This window comes from Hyaloscypha bicolor (genome assembly GCF_002865645.1).
Source record: "Hyaloscypha bicolor E unplaced genomic scaffold K444scaffold_118, whole genome shotgun sequence".
Classification (NCBI taxonomy): Eukaryota; Fungi; Ascomycota; class Leotiomycetes; order Helotiales; family Hyaloscyphaceae; genus Hyaloscypha; species Hyaloscypha bicolor.
In genome coordinates this window covers 738,106-759,481 of record NW_020194620.1, presented here as the reverse complement: position 1 = coordinate 759,481, position 21,376 = coordinate 738,106, and the positions used below count along the sequence as shown (strand labels likewise).

Genomic DNA, 21,376 nt, shown 5'->3' with positions numbered 1-21,376 from the left:
ACCTAATCAACCCCCCGAGGAACTTGACGCATCACCCAATAACCAGCAGCCCCCTCCTCATAACTTCTCATCGACACTCCGTTCCCTCACCCCCTAATCCTTCAACGCCAACCCTAGCCCCTCACGAACACCGCACCCACACACCTCGCTTTTCAAGGACTCCCGGCTATTCGACTTCCAAATCCTCTCCGCAATTCCATCAGCGTATACCTTCTCCCTCTAACTCTAACCAGCACAGCCCACCCGTCTTCCCCTTCCAATCATAACCCCCCCCCCAATCCCCAACCTTAAACTCCTGCAATGCCGAGTGTCTCTCGAATCAACCCCAACTACGCCTCAATCTCCCTTTCAAACAGTCCCCATAACGCAATGACCGTCTCCGCGACATCGAGCTCCCACTCCGCACGCCTGAACTTTAAATGAACATGTTGATGTTCTTGCTCTGCAATCCAATCCAAACACCCTGACCTTTTTCTACATCTCATTTTAGATGCAACTGACGCTTCTACAATCAAGCACTTGCATCAGAAGAATGACTTCGTTCACGCCTCGAGAAATCACCACCTATCGGACTGCAAACATGATCGAGCTACTTCGTGTAATGCAGGCCACTTCGACCTGTACTTTCTATTAAGAAATCACAACACATTCAGAGCACCCAAAGTTCAAATATCACAAAGGAAAGGAGATGGTGTCAAGATTCCGCATTGCAATCTGCTCTAGCCAGCGGCCAATCCCTCAGATATCCGTCCCATCATGTCGCGTCCCAACACCAAGAACCCCACGCTCTAGAAACGCCTATGAAAGTTTCTCCAATGATCCATGTATATCTTCCATTTCCTTCCCACCCCCTCTGCCTATCCATATCTACGTAACCTTCCGACCATCCAATCTCCGTCCCACCTCCGGCTTCTTCTCTGCAGGCTTCTTCTCCTCTTTCTTCTCGTCCTTGTCCTTCTTCACTCGTCCACTCAGCGTCTGTCCCTGGCCTGCAAAATGTGGCTGCAGCTGCCCCTGATTCTCCTTCTCCCTATCCGCGTCCGTCTTAACGGGCTTGATCTCATACCCGAAGAACAGCTTATTCGGGGCCAATCTCAGGGGTTGGGGACCATTAGTTCTTCTTGTAATCGTCTTCGGTGTATTGGTGCTCTGTCCTGCAATTGGTGTGCTGGCCTTGGGTGTCGGAGCTTTGGAGCCTTTCTTGGAGTTGAGTTTCTGGCCACCGAGAAGGAAGTTAGAGGAGACGGCTTTTGCGCCTACGGCAGCGGAGCTAGAAGATGGTGCAATAGCATCGTAGTTTATTGCTTGTGCCATCGAGCCCTGACTATGCAGCATCCCTCCAGCAGGTAAACCGGCCGCAGATCTCGGTGTCGAAGTTCCGCTCGTACGGCTTGATTGTGGTTCCTTGTAGCCAACTGGGGGAGCAAAGTCTACGGAGACATCGGTTTCCAGCATCGAGACACCAAGCTTGTCGGATGTGGGTTTTACTTCGAGGACTGCGACGTCGTAGATAGTGTCGTTGTATTTGAAGGAGAAGATGTCGCCTTTTGTGAGGGTGGAGAATTGGCGGAAGGCTTTCTCGAGGACGGCTTTCGGGTCGGTGATCTCGAGGAAGTTGGTATCTTGTGGTTGAAGCTTGACGAGGGAGGCGGAGGGCAGGTCGGTGGACTTTATTTGGATAAGGTCACCAGTGTCGAGGACGAGGGTTTGCATCATCTTGGCTTTGTCAGTGTCAAGTCCAGATATGAGAAAGAGGGAGCTTACCCAGTGTGGCAGATACACCTTCCCTTCTTCAGCAATGAACTCTAAGACACCACAGTGTGTGGTTCTCTCTGCTTGGCCGTTGAAGAGCTCGAAGAGCATTGGGTAGGTGATGTGCAGTCTGGTCAATTTCTCTAGAGCGGAGGGTGGCATAATGATCTTTCCGCCATAGTTGAGATCTTCTCGCTCTGGGCCGGGGAGCATGACCGTGGGGTAGCAGCGGTAATATTCATCGAAGCGTTTGGGAGGACCTCGTCTGATCATGTTGTACATCGCCAACGGATCCTCGTCTTGGAAATAGCCGTAGGCCGACTGGGCTTGTCAGTGTCCGGTTCACAGAAGCTGAAGGGAATACGTACCATGTTGGTCCAGAGAGTGTGAAAGAAGGTCAAGGAAGTGGTCCGGGTTGTTCTGAGTCGGTGTCGGAATATGTGTCGCGGTTCTAGGAAAGAAGCTCGAAGCTCACAAAGATGACGTTTCGGCAGTGCCTGGCGGACAATCTTATCTCCGAAAATCTAACCACATGCCACAACCATTCACTACTCAGTCCCTTCCAGAACTGACCTGCGATTTATGACTTGCTAAACAAACCACAAAATGACCTCCCGTTATTCAGCAGCGCGTCCAAAGCGTGCGGGTGAGCAATTTGCTCGTGCCCACCACGGCGAAGACGACGGCGGCCCCTCCTCAAGCAAGAAACCCAAATTCGATATCAGGAACCCTTCAGCACTCGCACCTGACGCGCCAGAAGAAGATGCGGTTCTCGAGGCAGATGTTATTGGGGGTGGGATTGGCACGAAACGTGGGGCTGTGAATCTGGATGGATATGATAGCGATTCGGATAATGAGGGGTTTGACGCTAGGGCTGAGGAGAGAGCGAAGGGAAAGAAGGGGGAGGTAAACCTTGCGGAGGCGCTTGATGGTTATGGGAAGGAGGGAAATAACGGGAAGGCGAAGGTAGATGATGATGACGACGACGACAGTATGTTTGGTGGGTCAGAGGAAGAGGGTGGAGAGGATGAGGATGGTTTGGCTACGAAGAAGAAGAGGAAGGAAGTGAGATTCTTAGATGCGGACAAGATCGAGGGGCAGGTGGAGAACAGTAAGAGTGGTGGACATGTGTCGAGCAATTTTGCGCTGGACCCGAAGGGGAAGCTGTCGACTCATGCAATGGATGATCAGGAGAGCAGTGATGACGAGGAGGAAGCTGCGCTAGCTGCCCAGGAAGAGGATATCGACCAAGAGGTTGGAGCTGGAGGCTTGAAAAGAAACGCCCCAAAAGTCGACGCGTTCAACATGAAGGCCGAGCAGGAAGAAGGAAGATTCGATGAAGCCGGAAACTTTGTTAGGAAAGCTGCGGATCCGGATGCCAAGCACGATGCATGGCTGGAAGGCGTCAGCAAAAAGGAGATGAAGAAAGCAGCAGAAGCACACGAGAGGAGGGAAGCAGAGTTACGGCAAAAGAGACTCGAAGACGATGCTCTCCTGCTCCCAGACATCTTGCGAACATTGATCTTACGGTTGGAGAAAGGGGAAACGGTTCTAGAAGCTCTGGCCAGATTAGGGAAGAACCAAACAAAAACGAAGAAGGTCCCGAAGTGGAAGCTAAAGAAGCAACGGCAGAACAGCAATGATATGGACATTGACACAGAAAAACCAACAGAAGACCCTGAGCAAGTTAAGATTCGAGAAGCTGTCAACGAGATTACGGGAGCTGCAGATCAGCTGCTTACGAGAGGGCAAACGGAGATCTATGAGCAGGAAAGGGAAATGCTCATCAGGCAGTACCGAAGGGAGACAGGTGAAGACTGGGTTGAGCCACCAGCTGAAGAAAAAGAGGAGAAACTTGATGGCTCGAGACCTGTGAAAATGTGGGAGTACAGGTGGACAGATGGGCGTGATGGTGCTGCAAAACAAGGCCCATATGATGGAGCAACAATGGTGGCGTGGCAAGATGCGGGCTACTTTGGTGAAGGCGTTGAATTTCGGAGAGTTGGGCAGCATGGGTCTTGGGAAAGGGTGGTGGACTTTGTATGAGTATGAAACAAGATACCCAAAAGTAATTGTCACAAGTACAGCAATTAGGCGGTTCTGGCTTCCATGATGTTATAATGTTAACTCGGTTTTCCTCCGACGCCTACTTTTGCTACTTGTACAATATGTCTACCCATTTTAATCCTTATGATTCGCTCCCAACGCCTCGTAACCAATTCATGAAAGCTCCATTGCATCACCGTGTCCGTTCGTAACTGACAGACTAACTGCACCTCCGTCCCCGATGAGTCTCTTCTCGAACTCGGCAACAAACTTCACGCTTCTGCCTGAATCATAGAAAAGAGCGAAGCTTCGTTGCACGTCCTCGATACCAACCTGCTTTTGCCGTCTCTTTGCAGCAATGAGCTGTGATGTGGTGATCAGATTACTGGCATATCGTAGACCTGTCTCCTGGCCAATCTTGGTCAACAGGGCTAAGGCGTCTGGCGTGAGATCCACCTCTTCCTCTTGAGCACGGATGGAGAGAATCTGCTGGATCTCCTCCTTGACATACGCATGTGTGCTGACAATAACAACTCGGTCCAAGAAATCTAGTGGAAGGCCGTGGGGGCTTCTGTAGTTGGTTCCTCGAATTCTTGAGTTGCCTCTGTTGCTTGCCATGATGACAATAGGGGCTAGCTCGTCCTCGAGAGCACGGTTGATGTACGAGAAGCACTCGATATCCAGCATGTGCACTTCATCAATGAAGAGCACACCAGGCACAATCTCAGCCTTGCCCTCTTCCTTCCATTCTGCGACTTTGGTGTTGATCTGATCTCGAACCTCACTCCTGATCTCGCCGGTATCACCAGAAAAGAGTGCTAGAAAACCTTGTGTCCTCGAGTTGATGACATCAATCTCGTGTAGGCTGACTGTGTGTACCACCTCCTTGCGCTTCTGCAAATCCCCGTCTGGACATTGCAGAAATTTGGTGTCAACACCCATCGCATCGTAGTCGCGTGACTTGGCAAATGACCGTCCAAGTTTGCTGATTTTGCCTGATGATTTGTCGATCGATATGATATCTCCAGCCATAACGCGCTCCTTCGTCATCGCATCAATCATCTTGCTTCCCATGTCGTAGACTGATTCCATGTCTGTTGTCTTGATCGTAAGCTTGCCCTGCTTCGTTCCTCCTGTCACACTTCGATCCGTTTGGATCTCAACGACTTCTCCCTCAATCATTTCGCTTTCCTCCTTTATCCGCACGCCGATCGACTTCCGGAATGCTTGTTCAAGGGCTTCGGTCTTGGACATCTCAAGGGAGAAGATTTCGGAGGAGGATAGCATGACGAATGGTGTATCTGAGCCTAAAGACTGCGACATTCCCAGGGCAATAGCGGTCTTTCCAGTGCTGTGACTGTCAGAAATTTGATAGTGTATCAATTTTGGTTGGCGTACCTCGGTGGCCCAGAAATCAACACAGCTCTACCAGCAATCTTCCCCTCCTTCACCATCTGCAGAATCACGGCGGCAGCCTTACGCGCCTTCTCCTGACCAACCAGTCCTTGTGATGAAGCTCGAGGCTCGAGTGTATCTGGATCTACACCTAGGCCGCGAATGTGGGAATGGGCAGCGATCAGATTCAGCCCGCGCAGCTCCTTGCTCTCGGACACCGTTTGGATTGTCTGGAAGTGTCAGCATCAGCCACGGGCTGCAGATTGGGCTCTACTTACAGCAGCCATATTGAAGGCGTGTGGGGGGTATCGGGATGGTAGTGGGAAGAAGAACGGCGGCAGCGATGTGGTTGATTCTCGTTCTCAGAAAATCAGCCTCGAGATTTAATTTATCAGAGCGTGGCACAAGCGAACACGGACGTCGGGTTATCCGTTTGTCCAGAAAAAGAAGGCCCGTGCACTAGCCTACATCAGGTTTCGAAGGTTTGGCTCGGCCCTGCTAGCGTCTCCGGCATAGTGTTAGCGAAGCGCGGGTCCGGGATCATAAATCCCATAAATGCTTACTGTAGAAACTTTCCTGCCTGGTTCTGCTCCTGCACGGACTTTACCGCACCGCACCGCACCACACGCCCACGAGCGAGCGAGCCAGCGTTGACCGTATTTTCTCTCTTGTCTTCTCTTCTCTCTTATCTCTTCTCTCTTCCCTCTTCTCTTGACGGCCCCATTCTCTGCGAAGAAATAGTCCGCGGTCCGACGATTTGCCGTCTAGTCGTCACGTCACCTCTCTTTTCGTCCAGTGCCTCCAAAAACAGCTTCACGGTTCGACCCCCCCACCACCGCAAAGGAGAGCAGCACGCACACCTCTCCACGACCAACCGAGCCTTCGCCTTCGCTGCGGTTTGATAATGCGAATCCTACATCTGCGAGCAAACTGTGCTGCCGTTGCCGTTGCCGTTGATCTTGAAGGCGGACGATACGATACGCTGGTGGTTTGGTACCGGTACGTTATACCTTGGCGACCCTGTTTCAGTCACCTCATGTCCTTCAACTTCGACCATCTCTCCAGAACCCATTCAGACTGCCACTACTGCCTTTGCGCAATGAATCCTGCTTCCTAAATCCATCGCCGTCTATTTCAATCCCCTGTCTCCTCCGCGTTTCGATTTATCGGCGTCACCGCTCGACCGTCACTCTCGCCATATTTACTGTACAATTGCATGAACATGAGCCAAGCTGTTACTGACCATTGGTTAATGTGCAGACCAATACTCCATGACTTCTAAGAAAAAGAAGGCGAGAAGAGAATTCATCCGACAACTCACCGAGGAAATTTTTAGTCGGAGTTCTCCTTCCACCACCCAGCCTTGGTCCTCGTCTCCCCTCCCAACCATGTCCTCCCGGCGAGACTCGCCTCCGCAACGCGGTCGTCCAGTCTCTCCGCCGAGAGGCCCAAGGAGCGACCATACCGGATTCAACTTCACTTCTGCCACCTGGAAGCCGCCGCGCGAGTACGGTGAGCGACACCGCGAACGCTCACACTCACGATCTCGATCCCCAAGCCGTGACCGAAGACGCCCTTCTGAAAGAGACGACTCTTACGATTATAGAGAGGAAGTACGCGTACGAGGAGCTGAGTGCTATCGACCAAGATATGATGACACTCCCACACGACCGTCACTGAAAGATTCCCGACGTGAGTAATAGTAGATTAACGATATTCACCTTTAAATTTCTGTCTTTAAGACTGACTAGATTCACCTTCCTAATCACTGCCTTATGAGCTCTGACTAACCTTATTCAGGCCCAAGTAGCGGCGGCTCCGGTCATAGCAGCCCCCTTTCAAAGAGCGAACTTGGCCCTCCTTCGAAGACTAGCATCCCCTCCGGATTAAGCAAACAGCAACAGGAGAGACCGAAAGCCAGCGTTGAAGCGCCAGCTTCAGGGACAGGAAGCACTAAGCCTGCAGATTCCTGGCAAAATCGTGCTATGAACGCCCCGGTTTCACTACCGGCAGCGCCTGCACCCGTCGCAAAGATGCCACCCTTAAGTGAAGAGACGCTGGCAGAGGCTATGCAAGCTTTAGGTGGAATTTTCGAGCAGTTGATCAACGAGGCGACTACGATCTCAGCCCTCAAGTCCCAACACTATGCAGCTAAGAAGCGTGCCGAGAAAAGGACTTCTGAATACGAAAAGTCCAAGAGTCACCACGATGGGTTTCCCTCGATAAAGGAATCACAGACTGCATCGAAAGTCAAAGCCGAGAAGGACCTTAAGACCATAACCGATAAGGTGAACGAGAAGCAATCTTTGCTGACGGGACTTGCTGTAAAAGCAGCAGAGAAGCTGATACCAGCTCTGGTAGCACAAGGTGGCGGAACCACCGAGCGAGAAAATCTCCAGCAGCAACGTATAGACAGCCTGGAGAAAAAAATTGAGAAGCTGGCCAATGACCAAAGAACGATCCTGGAAGAACAACGCAAAGCTAATCAGACTCTGGAAGAGAAGCGCCAAGCTCTTGCAAAGACTGTCGATGAAAAGCACCAAGCACTTAAGAATACGGTCCAAGCGGTGCAAGGGCAATCTAGTTCAACTCAGCATCGACTTGAGACCGATATGGCTAAAGTTGAAAAGGTTGTGCAGGAAGCTAAGGATTCAAACCAGGCTATCGAATCTCTTAAAATGGACCTTTTGAAAGCTAAGGGAGACGCTGCGAGAGTCTCGATAGACAACACTCAACTCTCCTCCAGTCTCAAGGCTCAGGGCCAACAAGTTGAAGCCCTTAACGCCCGTATCAAGGAGATCGACGCTATCCAGACAGAGCTCAAGGGTATTGCAACCGTTCCTAAAGCCGCACGTGATACCGAAGTGCAAATTGATAGCTTGAACGACAGGTTCAGCAAGATAAAAGACCAGAACTCTGGGCTCGTCAGTCATATCACCGAGCTTGCTAAGGCTCAAAAGCAGTTCCGTGAGAATTCGGCGCTGCTACAGCGTCGTGTAGAGGATATTGAGCAGCGACCCAATCCAGCCACTTTCGATACAAGACTTCAGAAGCTAGAGAATCCTCGTGATGTAAGGGATCCGGGAACAAAGAAGGATCTAGATGCCCTGGAGGGCCGTGTCAGACAGCTCGAGCGGACACCTCCAGCACAGCACCCTCTTCCTACTAAGTTCAGTTCTGAAGCTCTCGATGCACGAGTTGAAGCTCTTGAGAAGGCTGGCAATCGCCGAACAGCTCTCGAGGCCAATGTCGATCAACGGCTTACGGGACTTGAAGTGGATATAGCAAATTTGCGGTCAGCGGATTTCGATGATGTTAAGAAGCGGATAATTGAGGTTGAAACCCAACAACGACGAGCTTCTGCTGTAACAGCATCAAATTCTCAGGCAACCCCAGCAACCGCGGCCAACATTCAGCCCCAACTCGACACTTTACGGGAGCAAATCGACGAACTCAAGGAATGGCAGCAAGTACACGATACAACTTGGACCGGTGTTCTCAATGAGCAGATCGAAGAGGAATCGAAGAGGCTTCAAACTCGCATCTCATCCCTCGAAGCGAAATCATCTCAGTTAAGCAGCAGTCTCGAAGAGCGCCCACAAGTAGCCTTCGACGAGGTTCAGAAAATCTATATCGTCCAAAGTGCTGCTGAAACTGTGGTTGCCAAATTCAGAACCAAGCCTGACTTGCTTCCATTCAATGTTGACAAGACCCTTAATATTGTTAACCAAGCGCTCGTACCGATGCACACCTCGATCGAAGCCACCAATTTGAGTCTTGGTAACCTCCAATGGCGGGTGGATAACATCAACACGTTGGAAGTGTCCAAGCACGCTCTCGGCCAGCTATACGAACTTCATCCAGACCTCCAGAAGATTGAGGCGCTTATGGTTGGGTTTAAGGCCGATTTAGCTGGGTACAAAACGGACATGCAAGCTAAAACAGTCCAAATTGAGGAGCTGAGAGAGAAAATGAACGCTCTCCAAGGCATTATTCGGAATCTTGAAGCGATGCAGGACCAAAAGACCGCCGAAGCCATGACACGGCATTATCATGAGCTACGAAAGGAGGTCGAATCTTTAACGGATGGCGGTATCGACATATCGAAGAAAGTAACAACCGTTGCCACAGAACTTGAAAAGGTTGTCAAGAAAGTCTCAGATTTTCGGAACGAATACAATGACAATCTGCAAGTAAGCGCTAATAAGTTTGGGCAACTTCAAAATGACCTCGATGAGAAGATGGACAAGAGTAAGGAGGCTCGGCGACCGTCACCAGCAGTGTCTCATAAAAGCAACGGCACCGGCTTGGGCCCAAGACCAAGCTCTTCCTCGATAGGCAACCGACAACCATCCGTTTCCAGCGTCAATAGCAACAAGAAGCGGAAACTGGATAATCCCACCTCGGCAAAGACAAACGGCGTTCGCCCGGGCTCTTCGGCGTCTCGAAGTCCCCAAGCTCACAAGCGCCAAAGAAAGCATTTTGCAGAGGATGATCCTGAAGCGGACCCTGATTATAACGAGGAGATCCCGGAGCCTGGAGTGAGCGACGATGAGGAGTGAGTGCCTGGAGCTCTGGAACCCCCTTGATGTCTGGATTTACGATGCTGATCTTGTAGCATCAAACCTCTTAGAAAAGAATCTACGGGACACCCAAAGGGAAAGCCAATGGAGACTGCCAAAACCTCCATGAAGATCATCGTGCTCACTGATAGCGAATGAGCGAGATGAAGATGTGGTGGCGGGATGAGTGATATGTTGATATAAACTGTACAGTTAGTCTTTTCCTTTGTCGCGAAAGGCGTTACTCGTTGCGTTGCTCTTCACTGATAGATGGGTCGAAAGGTGGTGGCTGGTCGTCTGCTTGCATTTAGCGGTGCCTTTGCTGTTCCGGTGCTCTTGCTTTCCTCCAGAGGACTGGAGGTTGGTGGTGGTGGATTGCGAGGCGAATCGGCGAATAGTCTTCTTTGATTTTCTTGCTTTAATGGGAGAGGGGGAGAATTGCTCATACCTGGAGGGGAGTTTACTTTCACACGGTTCATATGCATATTTGGAGGTTCTTTGCTGCTGGCAGACGGGAGTTTGTTGGCTGTTACTTTCTAGAGAGACGTGCGCATATGCGAGCTGAGTTCATGGACTGAGATAATGAGAGAGCAGTGCGCATATTAGTGGCAGAAATAAACACTATTGTCCAGATCTTCGGCTCCCCAGAATACTAAATAATGAGATGAACTTTAACTTCCAGCCAGGTGACTAGGTGTGTTACGTTTTGTTGCCCACCGGAATGTTTGCTCTTCCTAACTCTAGGTCTCATGCAAGCAGCGCCGCCTTTGCTCGGGCTCAGCTCAGGCCAAGCTCACCCCCTATTATGCGACGCGGCACAGCTAGGAACAACCTTACTAGAAATCATTAACTTTTAATAAGGGGCCTCTTTAGGCCCCTCTTTTAGCCAGGGACTTCAAATATATTATTGTGGTGGGGTTTTTTCTCTCTTGTCCCGTGACTACCGTCACGTGTCCTGCTTCCCAGGCATGCTGGCGCTAGTTTAAGGGGTTGCATAAGACTTCCGTCCATATGTACGATTAGCCTTCCCAATTATTACACTTTGGAGCCCCTTATTTTTGACCTTTGCTTTACTTCTTACTACTATTGAGAGTATTACTTTTGAGTACTTAGTTTATTACTTTCCCTTTACCCTCTCCTATATATTCAAACGCCTATATATAGTCCGAAAACCATATAATAATTAAATCCCTATTATATTATTATATTTATTATACTAATAGATTTACAAAAACTATAATCTATAAAAACTATAATCTATAAAAACTATAATCTATAAAAACTATAATCTATAAAAACTATAATCTATAAAAACTATAATCTATAAAAACTAGTAATCTATAAAAACTATAATCTATAAAAACTATAATCTATAAAAACTATAATCTATAAAAACTAAAATTTATAAAAATATTTTTATTTTTATAATAAATATATATAATTATTAGTATAGCTATTTCTTTGGAAATTATATATATAGTTATAGAATACGGGATATGGGATATAGGTAATAGGATATAGGTAATAAGATATGGGATATAAGATATAGTTATATAACCTTATATCCTATTAGTAACTCGACCAGTAGACTAGACCCCTTTAGGCTTAGTAGATTTAGGAATTATATATTAATACTATAATACTATAATTCTTACTTCTAAATAACAACTTTACTAACCTTATATAAATAGTATTCTATAACTATATAATAGTATTATATATTACTAGTAAACCGATACTTATATATAAGATAAAATATTATTATAATAAATCTTATTTAAAAGTATTAAAGATTTTATTTCCCAAATTATTAATTATATTTTTAAAGATATTATTTTTTTTCTTATTATAAGTTTTTATATTTATATATATTTTAATATAACTTATATTATATTAATTATTTTATTAATTTTATATCTTTCCTAAATTCTTATAATATATTTAATATTTTCTGAAATTACTTATTTATAATTATTATATATATATAAATAATATAATATTTCTTAAAAGAAAATAAATTATTATTTTATAAGAATTATATATTATATTAAAAATAAAAACTTCTTTTATTTATAATATAATATTTAATTAAATTTTACTATATATTTATATTTCAAGTAATATATAATATAAGACTAAAATTATATATATATTTTATATATTATAAAATTTATAAAGTCTTATTATTCTTTTAATTAATATTTATTAAAATAACTTTAGTAAAAGAATTAATTCTATAATAAGAGATTTAGCGAGAGTAATAGTAATAATAATAGAGTTATATTTAGTATATATAGCTTATTTGAGCTCTCTTCTAGTAAATAAATATTTATATAATTAAGTAATAAAGTTATAAGGTTATAGTAATTAGCAGCTAATTTTAGCCACCAAAGCCCAAATAAAGTTGGCTTCTAATAGGCTAAATGGGAGCCAATAACGAATCCCGGTACGGTTGCCAAAACGGATCCTGGTTTTGAGAAAGGAATTAAAAGGAAATTATTATAGTAAACTTCGAAACCGGCTTCGCCCAAACACTCTCTCGTTTAAAAGTCAGCCCCACTTTGCGTATTAATTCTTGCACGCCGCTTTACCATTTTCAGTAAAGCGTGGCGCAAGGGTCACGTTCCGATGTACCTCTACAAGGCTGGGTGGGACCTGTCTGCGGGCTAGTCTGTGCGTTTAGCGCCCAGAGGAAGAGCTGAAGACTATCATTTCCAAGGGCTCGTCATGATGATATCCTAACATTTGTAAACTCCCCGCAAGGGTCTATTAAAATCACATTTCCAGCTTCTAAGATTCGTATCTCCGATGACCAAGCTTCTTAGTAGACTTTCTACCCTCATGCTATCTGCTACATCGCAACAGCCACCACGAAAACCAACAACACCATATTCTCAACTCGAAATCCTCGAAGACCTTCCGCACCACTCTTTGCCGTTCCAGACGCAGTGCTCGCTGCAGAAGTGGTCGAAGTCCCAGAGTCAATGGCCTGGCTAGTAGCACCAGCAGGCATGTTGTTCTCTGCTAGAGTCGTCGTAGGGTTGATGCTCATGTTGTTGCCAGTGATAGTTGCCGTCGGATCGCTGGTCATGCTGTTGCCAGTACCCGCTGCTGTGCTGACACTGACAGTGACGCTTACGTACGTCACGGTGACGACTCCAGATCCGGTCCCACAGCCATTCAACCACTGCCTCACTCCCAACGAGTTCGGAACAATGGTCAAATAATCTGCCCTGCCTGTACCCCCTAAATCCGCAAACCTAACAAGAGACCCAACCGCCCCAACACCGGTAGCAATCTCTCCCTGGGGCGTCCAGATCCAATTCCCATCACTCCCCACCCCGCCATTCCTCCACATCTTCGTTGCCCCGGTCGTTTGATCTACCCAGAGGTAGTCCGCCTTCCCATCGCCATCAATATCAGCCAGCCGAATATCCTCCCTAACGGCACCAACTCCCGTGGCAATCTTGCCCTTTGGAGTCCATATCCATTTCCCATCCTTGCCCGTGCCGCCATTCAACCAGAGATATGCCGCCCCATTGGCATCAAGCCAAACATAGTCGTCTTTTCCATCCCCATCCATGTCTGCGAAGAAGACACCAGCGCCTATTCCGACTCCGGATGCAATGATACCAATCGATGTCCACTTATAGAGACCCGCTGAGTCGAAGCCGCCGCCGTTCTGCCACATGGCGACCGCTCCCGTCGTGGGATCGACAGTGAGGTAGTCATCTAGGCCGTCACCATTGAGGTCCGCGAAACGAATGGTAGAGCGGTCTTTACCGACGCCACTCGCTATCTCACCGACAGAATTCCACTAAAGTTTGTCAGTAAGAGCACTTACAGATTGCACAACAAAAGGTCAAAAGGTGTGCGCTCACTTTTATGGAACTTCCGTCAGTGTCCAGGCCTCCATTGAACCATGCTTTTGTCTCCCCTTTGGCATCTAATACAAGGTAATCGGATTTCCCATCACCGTTGATATCAGCAAAGAAGAGCTCTAATGTGTCTCCACCTCCAACTCCTCCTGCTACAAGTCCCCTCGAGATCCATTGCACAGGTCCGGGGCAAGTGGTACGACTCGATATTGTGCTGACAGCTTGAGGTGGAGAGATCCAGCCATTCAAAGAAGCTTGTTGAATGGCATTGTACCATGCGGTAGCCATCTTGATATAGCCTTCATCGTTCGGATGTAGCCCATCTGCGAGGTCACTGGTCGTGACAGCCTTGGACATGTCGACAAGAAGCACTTTCTTTTTAGCATTCGCCCTCACTGCGACAATCCCTCCAATAGCAGCATTGAAATTTTCAATATTTGTTTCCGTGCTCTTAGTCATCGAAGGGATTAATTGAGCAACAAGTACAACTGCATCGGGAACCGCAATTACAAGCTCATCGATCAGGCTACCGAGGCGATCAGATGCCGTATTTGGATCTGTAGGTATGTTCATATCATTTGTTCCAGCCATAAGTAATATCACATTCGGCAACTGTTTCAAGCTGAGATATGCGAATTGGGCAATCTGGCTAATGACAGCTCCGTTGTGTCCTTCATTTGAATTGTTCGCCATCGACCCCGAGTGCTGGGACCCAACGTATTGAATATTATTTCCTGACAGCATATTCTGGAGAGCAAGACGATATCCATTTCCATCGGAACTTCCGATGCCGTAGGTAATTGAATCGCCTAGAGGTAAGATTCTGAGGTTGACTCCATTACTAATTGTAGCGGCATGTGAGACTGGAAGGTGTTGAGTATGAGGATTTGAAGCGAAGAGGGGAACGTTACCCCAAGGCGAGGCAAAGATACTGAAAAAGAGGGAGAACTTCATCTTTACCACTTTTCGAAACCATTAGTGTTTCATTCTTTGCTTTGAAGAGCCTTATCTTCTTTATGGGCAGATTTCACGAATCCTGTATATAGCCTTGATTGCGCCTCCATACCGCACGTTTGGCTTCCGTACTCCGAAAAGGGTATGCTTCAAAGTGAAAGTGTGTACTTTTATGCAGGTGTGTAGTACATTGCTGACAGGGTGTGTAGGAAGACACGAACGATAGGTGCCAAGTATTGAGCTGAAGTCGAAATATGAGGCTCTGGGGGCCAAAATTATTATCGCTGCTGGTAAGTGGTGCGATTTGGCAAATTCCCCTCCTTGTTGCATGGAAGGAGCAAGTTTTCCAGGGAGGGGCAGAAGAGGCATTTAGCACTGCAAATCAGTTTTTTGCGCCACCCCTGTTTTTCCAGCGCTAGGACGACTTGTGACCCACTCGTCAACCTGCATTCAGAGCCCACCCCCAGCCTGCGGTCACAAGCCTGCTCAAAATAGTTGCATGGCCCAGAGGCATTCGCTGTCTGTGCTTTGCCAGGCAGGGCTGGGCAAGGCGGGCGTCGTGAGTTTGGGACGGGCCAACACGGCACAATCCTCCTGATGCTCCGTTCTGGGCTTCTGCACCACGCTTGCTGCAGCCTGCTGCTGGGTCATGTCATGAGCATGGGTGGTGGAAGGCACCGAAAGCGTTTGTGACTGGGTGGGTGTTACAGATCATGGCGCGCCGAAAGAAGCAACATAAAAATCAAAATACCGCATATAATGTTCATTCAAAAGCTATTCTTTCATGTACTTTATGCCCTGTTTTGCCTACTTATAATAGTATTATTATGCCTCCCAATATATTATAAGATGGAGACGATATATTGCTTTTGATCCTTCTCTCAAGGAGCTATTTACTTCAGATTCAGCGACGTTATCGGCGCCAGCGAAGAAGCAGGAATAGAAGAGTCTATCGAGTCGACAGGGCAGAACGCCCTGTCGACGTGAGGTGTCACGGTTGCGGGTTGGCTTGTACGGATGCGAGGCAAAGCGAGCCGTTAAGAAGGATAGTATTTGTAGTGCTTGAGCAGGAAATATTGCTTCGTCTTCAGAAGCAAGGAGGAATGCCCGATCTCTGGTCGCTTGCTAAAGTAGCGTAAAGCCTAAGACAACTGTCCTATTGCTGTGCGTGACCGGTCTCTCCGATCATACGTGACCCGGACGGCACAGTATTTGTAATTGTAAGACGGAATGGCGCATATCAACTTCACCACCGCTCGCCAATTGATACCTCACCGAGCTCACTGGGAATTTCCGGCCAAAAGCTCGACACATGCAGCCAAAAGCTCAGCTGCATAGGGCAATTTCTCGCTGTTGGGCCAATCACGATCACGGGTCTTATCGGCGATCCTTCAGGAATGTTGAAATTGAGTTGGGTGTTGTGATAGTCCGGCCCCCAATAGGGCAGGATTTTAGGCGGTAAAGGGTCAAAACACTCGAGCACTCGAGCACTAGAATATTAAAATACCAAAACCCAAAGCTATAAATTATATACTACTTAAAATTAGATCTGGAATTATATTAAAAGTATACTTAGACTTATATTTACTATTTATAAGAAGCTCTTTATATATTATAGTAAGCTACTTTCTAAGAAGTAGTCCCTTATTTTTTAAAGGCTATTTTCTAGAAAGCTATTTCCTAAGAAGTTAGCCCTAAGAAATTATTTCTTAAAAAGCTCTTTATATATTATAATAAGCTATTTTAAGGAAGCTGCTTTTTTAGAAATTGTTTTCTAAGAAGCTATTGTCACGATTCCCAGATGCCTCCTAGGCGCACGTGACGCGGCCGCCTCGCTAGGGAAATATGCTTGGAATGCACTGGAGATATTTAGAAAGCTAGCCCCTTCGGGACTAGCGCACTGTGGGGTGCATATACTCCCTCGCAGCCTCCTGTATTCTAGTTTTCCCTTCTTTAGCTTTGAATCGTCTTCGTAAGGGACCTTCTACCTTGCTTTCCAAGCCCTGAATGCCGTACCCGTAATAGTATTCAAAGCTCACTCCCTTTAATCCTGTAGAGGATTTCAAATAAACCAATTCAGAACTATTAGTAATATAGGCGCCGCCAAGACAACGGAACCTCAGAAATACGAGCAATAGACTCCAGAATAACAAAAGCGAAAAGCTTCAGAACCCTCAGAGAAATCAGATATTTATATCTTTATAAATATACGCCAGTAGTATATCAGAAACCCCCCCGAAAACCCGAAAATCGAAGAACCTCGAACAAAGGCTACTCTTCAACCAAGTCCTAGAGCAATAGGCACCCACAGGCCAGCAACCTGACTACTACCCTCAAGCCCTACCCTATAACCTCGTAGGCCCTATACATACGCCGGCAACGAGACTGCCAGGGAGGATACGGTAGAGGAAAAGTATAATAGGTCAATTTCCTAGGATACCACGTGACCAGGAACTATATCGACTTCCGCCAAGGCTTCCGGTAAAGCTCCTGCTAGTTCAGGTCGTCCCATTAGCGGCCCTTCCCGAACCAAACGTCCCGTTAGCATTCCTGGAGAATTTATAGACGAGTCTATAGAAATAGAACCCTCTGCTTTTATTATAAAGCTTCTGGAGACCAAAGACCATATTACTACCGGAGAGTTATATAAATAGGCCAAGGAACCCGATACCTTACTCTCAGATATTAATATTATTATAAAGAGCTACCGGGAGAATATCTAAAGAGCTATTTTATATAAGAATACCTATAGCCATAATAAAGCTATTCTCGAGAATACCAAGCTCTATAATACTAAGCTCGAGAATAATATTAAGCACTATATAGCTATAGTAAATCGGCTTATAGTAGCTCTAACTACTTTTGCTCCGCCCGCTCTAGCTACTCCGAACCCCTCTTAAAAGAATTCCGAATCATCTTCTGCTTATTTCTGTCTAGGATCCCCTATATCTTATACTCTCTTTAGAGATACTAGAATTACTAAGCTCCCAGATCTAATTCTCTTTACTAGAGATTATACTGCCTTTAATAACTAGCTAGTTCAGGTTAAGAACAAGCTATAAGGAAATACTAATTTATATCTCTTAGAGGATCTCAAGATTATTTATATTTCTAATAAACTTACCGGTAATACTCTTACCCTAACTAACTCTTATATAGACAAAGATAGTCCGAATTAGTACTATTAGCTCTTAGAACTCTACTCCTACCTAAAGGAGCTATACTCTAATCCTAACAAGATATAGAATACTTGCTATAACTTTGGCAAGCTTTAAATATACTCTAGTTAAGTATTTCAGGAGTTCTATACTCTCTTCTTATAACTATCTATAGAAAGCAGTATTAGTCTTCAAGATATTAAGTATAAACTAAATAAGAAGCTCTTACTAAAGCTCCAGGAATTAGTATATATATACTATAATAATTCTTCTATTAATACTACTTGCTTTACTTAGTACTATACTACTAATAATTAGTAGATTAAGGCTATATATAAGAAGACTAAGAAGTATAAAAAGGCAGGAGCTATCCTAGCCAAGTTTACTTCTAGTACTATACTCTTATATATTCCTAAGAAGAAGCCTAAGGAGCCCATATTAACTACTCTTATTAAGTATATACCTCTTTACAAGTATAAGTAATATCCTATAAAAACCAAGGATCTCTCGACTATTAAGTACTATAACTATAATAAGTTCGGCTACTATATCAGATATTATCCGGTTCTATATAGTAAGGAAACCAAGGTAGCTTTTTCTAGAATCAAGCCGGGCTTAGTTCCTATTCTACCGGAATATACTATTCTAATAAAGTATTTGGAGAATTCAAACTCTAATTCTGGTATAGAACCGGGAAATAAGTATCCCTAAAGAAAGTCTCTACTTTAGAGGCTTATAATATAGATTTGGTAAAGATTAACTTGATTTATCTAATAGGAGGAAATACTCTTATAATATCCTATACTATTAGTATAAATGAATTAGGAATTAAGTCTTCTTTTCTTATTAATACCGGAGCTAATAGTTATACTTTTATTAATATAAAGCTTACTTAACTTATAGAGTAATTCTTGGGAATAGAACTATAACTTCTTCCCTTATCCTATACTATATATGGTTTTAATAAAAAGCTAGCTAAGTCTACTAAGAAATATATAGAAGTCTTATTTCTAATTAATAAATAAAGTATTAATATACCTATAATTATCCTAAACCTTAGAGATTATAATACTATCCTTAGTAGGAAATAGGTAATATATATTAATATTCTAGTTAATTATAGAAGATATAGGCTTATATAGCTAAAGAATAAGCCTAAATCTATATAATTCGGTTATATTATTAGTACTTTATAGTAATAGCTAGAGAAATAATCTAATAAGAAGTATTAAAAAGATACTAATTAACGAGATTCTATTATAAGCTATTTCTGGAAATCTTCTATTCTAAAGCAGTTTTTCTTCTTTTAGACTAATTAGAGAGAATTATATAAGACTATAGAAAAGAAGCTTCTATAGCCTAATTAAAATATAATACCTAAGCAAAAGCTAAAGAAGCAGGAAAAGGTCCTTAATAAAGAGCAAATATTAGACCTAGCTATTCTTACCTCTATAGTATTTAACTATATAGCCAAGAGAAAAGATAATATTATTAATTAAATCTCTATTTATAAGATTAATAAAAAGCTTAAAGCTCGGAAAAAAGAAGCTATTTCTGGCCTAGAGAATTAATAACCGGGAGAAATAGAACTTTAGTAGCTATAGAGAATATTACCTCTAGAACTCAAAGAATATACCTCTATTTTCTCTAAGAAGAAATCTAATATTCTTTCTCTCTATAGATTATATAATTATAAGATTCAGATTAAAGGCCTAAAAAGAACCAAGAGTATTAGATATTAATCCCTCTAGTAATAGTTTACTTAAGAGCTTCTAGAAATCAAGTATTTCTTAGAAAATAATCTGGCTAAGGGCTTTATTAAAGCTAGTTAGGCTCCCTTTACTTTACTAGTTCTTTTTATAAAGAAAGCAAACAGAGGTTTATACTTCTATATTAATTTCCGCTACCTAAATAATATTATTCGGAAAAATTAATATCTTCTTTCCCTTATTAATAAGACTTTAAATTAATTATCTAAGGCCAAGATCTATACTAAATTAGATATCTACTAAGCTTTCTATTATATAGCTATAGACCCGGACTCTTAGGAGCTAATAATATTCCGTACCTACTATAGAATATATAAATATAATATTCTCTAGAAAGGCCTTATAAATAGCCCGGCTATATATTAATACTATATAAATAATATATTTTTTAAATATCTAGATAACTTTTATATAATATATTTTAATAATATTCTTATTTATTTAGAGGACCTAGTAGAATATAAATAGTATATACGAAAAGTACTAAACCACTTATATCTTACCGGCCTCTAAGTAAATATTAAGAAATCGGAATTTAAAGTTATATATATAAAATACTTAGGCTTTATTATCTCTATATCTAATATTAAAATAGATCCTAATAAAGTCAAAATAATATATAACTAGTAATTCCCAAAGATAGTTAAGAATATTTAGTTCTTTCTCGGCTTCTATAACTTTTATAAATGTTTTATTAGAGAATATAAATAGATTACTAGACCTCTTACCTTACTTATAAAAAAGAGTATTTTCTTTAAATAGTCCAAATAATACTAAGAGGCTTTTACTTACCTAAAAGAAGCTATAATTTCTATTCCAGTTTTATAATACTATAATCCAGATCTGTCTATAATAGTAGAAATAAATATATCCAAAGAAGTAATTACTAGCCTACTCTCTTAATAAAACCCAGAAACAGGCCTTTAGTATCCTATAGCTTATTTTTCCAAAACCATACTTCTAGTAAAGCTTAATTATAATATATATAATAAGAAGATACTTACTATAGTTTGAGTACTAGAGAAATAGAAAGCTGAGCTAGAGGGCCTTTAGGATATTTCCTTTAAGGTCTATTCTAATTACTATACCTTAGAGTACTTTATAACTACTAAGAAGCTTTCTTCTTAATAAGCTAGATAGGCTAAGCTCTTATTCTACTATTACTTCAAGCTTATATATTATTCTGGAAAATTAAACAAATAAGCAAATACTTTATTATAAAGACAAGACAAAATAGATACTTAGGGCCAGATTAAAGAGAAGCTATAAACTTAAGTACTTCTTCCCAAAAATAAGATTAATCTAGAGATTATCTATAACTTATAGCTTATAATAATACTCTATAAGGTCAGCTTACTTGATCCGGAATTCGGCCCTAAAAACCAAATATATACTAAAGATTTTCCGGAAGAGAATATCTTTATTAGAGGCATAATTTCCCTAGAAGAAAGTATTCTCTTAGAAGCTTTACTAGTAAACTCTGCTATAGTAGCCCTTATAAAAGTACTATTAGAGGCTCCTGCCGAATATAGCAGTTTATAACTTATAGATAAGATCCTATAGAATAATTATATATTACCGGATCTAGAGAAGCTATATATAATAACCCAAGCCGAAAATAATATCTAGATACTATAAGACAGCCTTCTTTTATACTATAGAAGACTCTATATTACAGAGAATAAAATAATTCCCGGACTACCTTTATAGACTACCCTAATCCGTAAAGTATATAATAAACTCCTTTCTAGATATCCTGGATATATAAAGCTCCAATAGCTATTAAAAAAGCAATATTACTAGCTATCTATAGGCAAAAATATTAATTAATACTATAGTAATTACTATACCTATAGGAGATT

General features: G+C 43.3%; 5 protein-coding genes across 5 annotated transcripts; 2 read left to right on the top strand and 3 right to left on the bottom strand.

Annotated features, from left to right (window-relative positions):
- Positions 1–867: 867 nt before the first annotated feature.
- Positions 868–2,123, bottom strand: K444DRAFT_632692 (putative ubiquitin fusion degradation protein 1; the record flags this gene model as incomplete). Its single annotated transcript, XM_024883507.1, has 3 exons — positions 868–1,716; positions 1,765–2,073; positions 2,121–2,123. The coding sequence occupies 3 exons, from the start codon at positions 2,121–2,123 to the stop codon at positions 868–870; spliced, it is 1,161 nt and encodes a 386-aa protein (XP_024733170.1).
- Positions 2,124–2,315: 192 nt separating this feature from the next.
- Positions 2,316–3,798, top strand: K444DRAFT_594687 (uncharacterized protein; the record flags this gene model as incomplete). Its single annotated transcript, XM_024878367.1, has 1 exon — positions 2,316–3,798. Exon 1 carries the CDS (start codon positions 2,359–2,361, stop codon positions 3,796–3,798), a length of 1,440 nt encoding a protein of 479 aa, XP_024733169.1. The 5' UTR covers positions 2,316–2,358.
- Positions 3,799–3,972: 174 nt separating this feature from the next.
- K444DRAFT_645042 (TIP49-domain-containing protein) lies at positions 3,973–5,480 on the bottom strand (the record flags this gene model as incomplete). Its single annotated transcript, XM_024885042.1, has 3 exons — positions 3,973–5,149; positions 5,197–5,423; positions 5,472–5,480. 3 exons carry the CDS (start codon positions 5,478–5,480, stop codon positions 3,973–3,975), a joined length of 1,413 nt encoding a protein of 470 aa, XP_024733168.1.
- A 984-nt stretch (positions 5,481–6,464) lies between these two features.
- Positions 6,465–9,914, top strand: K444DRAFT_632689 (uncharacterized protein; the record flags this gene model as incomplete). Its single annotated transcript, XM_024883506.1, has 3 exons — positions 6,465–6,885; positions 6,994–9,751; positions 9,812–9,914. 3 exons carry the CDS (start codon positions 6,465–6,467, stop codon positions 9,912–9,914), a joined length of 3,282 nt encoding a protein of 1,093 aa, XP_024733167.1.
- A 2,571-nt stretch (positions 9,915–12,485) lies between these two features.
- Positions 12,486–14,659, bottom strand: K444DRAFT_566777 (carbohydrate esterase family 3 protein). Its single transcript, XM_024877142.1, has 2 exons — positions 13,637–14,659; positions 12,486–13,572 (listed from the first exon to the last, which is right to left on the bottom strand). The coding sequence occupies exons 1-2, from the start codon at positions 14,585–14,587 to the stop codon at positions 12,607–12,609; spliced, it is 1,917 nt and encodes a 638-aa protein (XP_024733166.1). The 5' UTR covers positions 14,588–14,659; the 3' UTR covers positions 12,486–12,606.
- Positions 14,660–21,376: the final 6,717 nt, after the last annotated feature.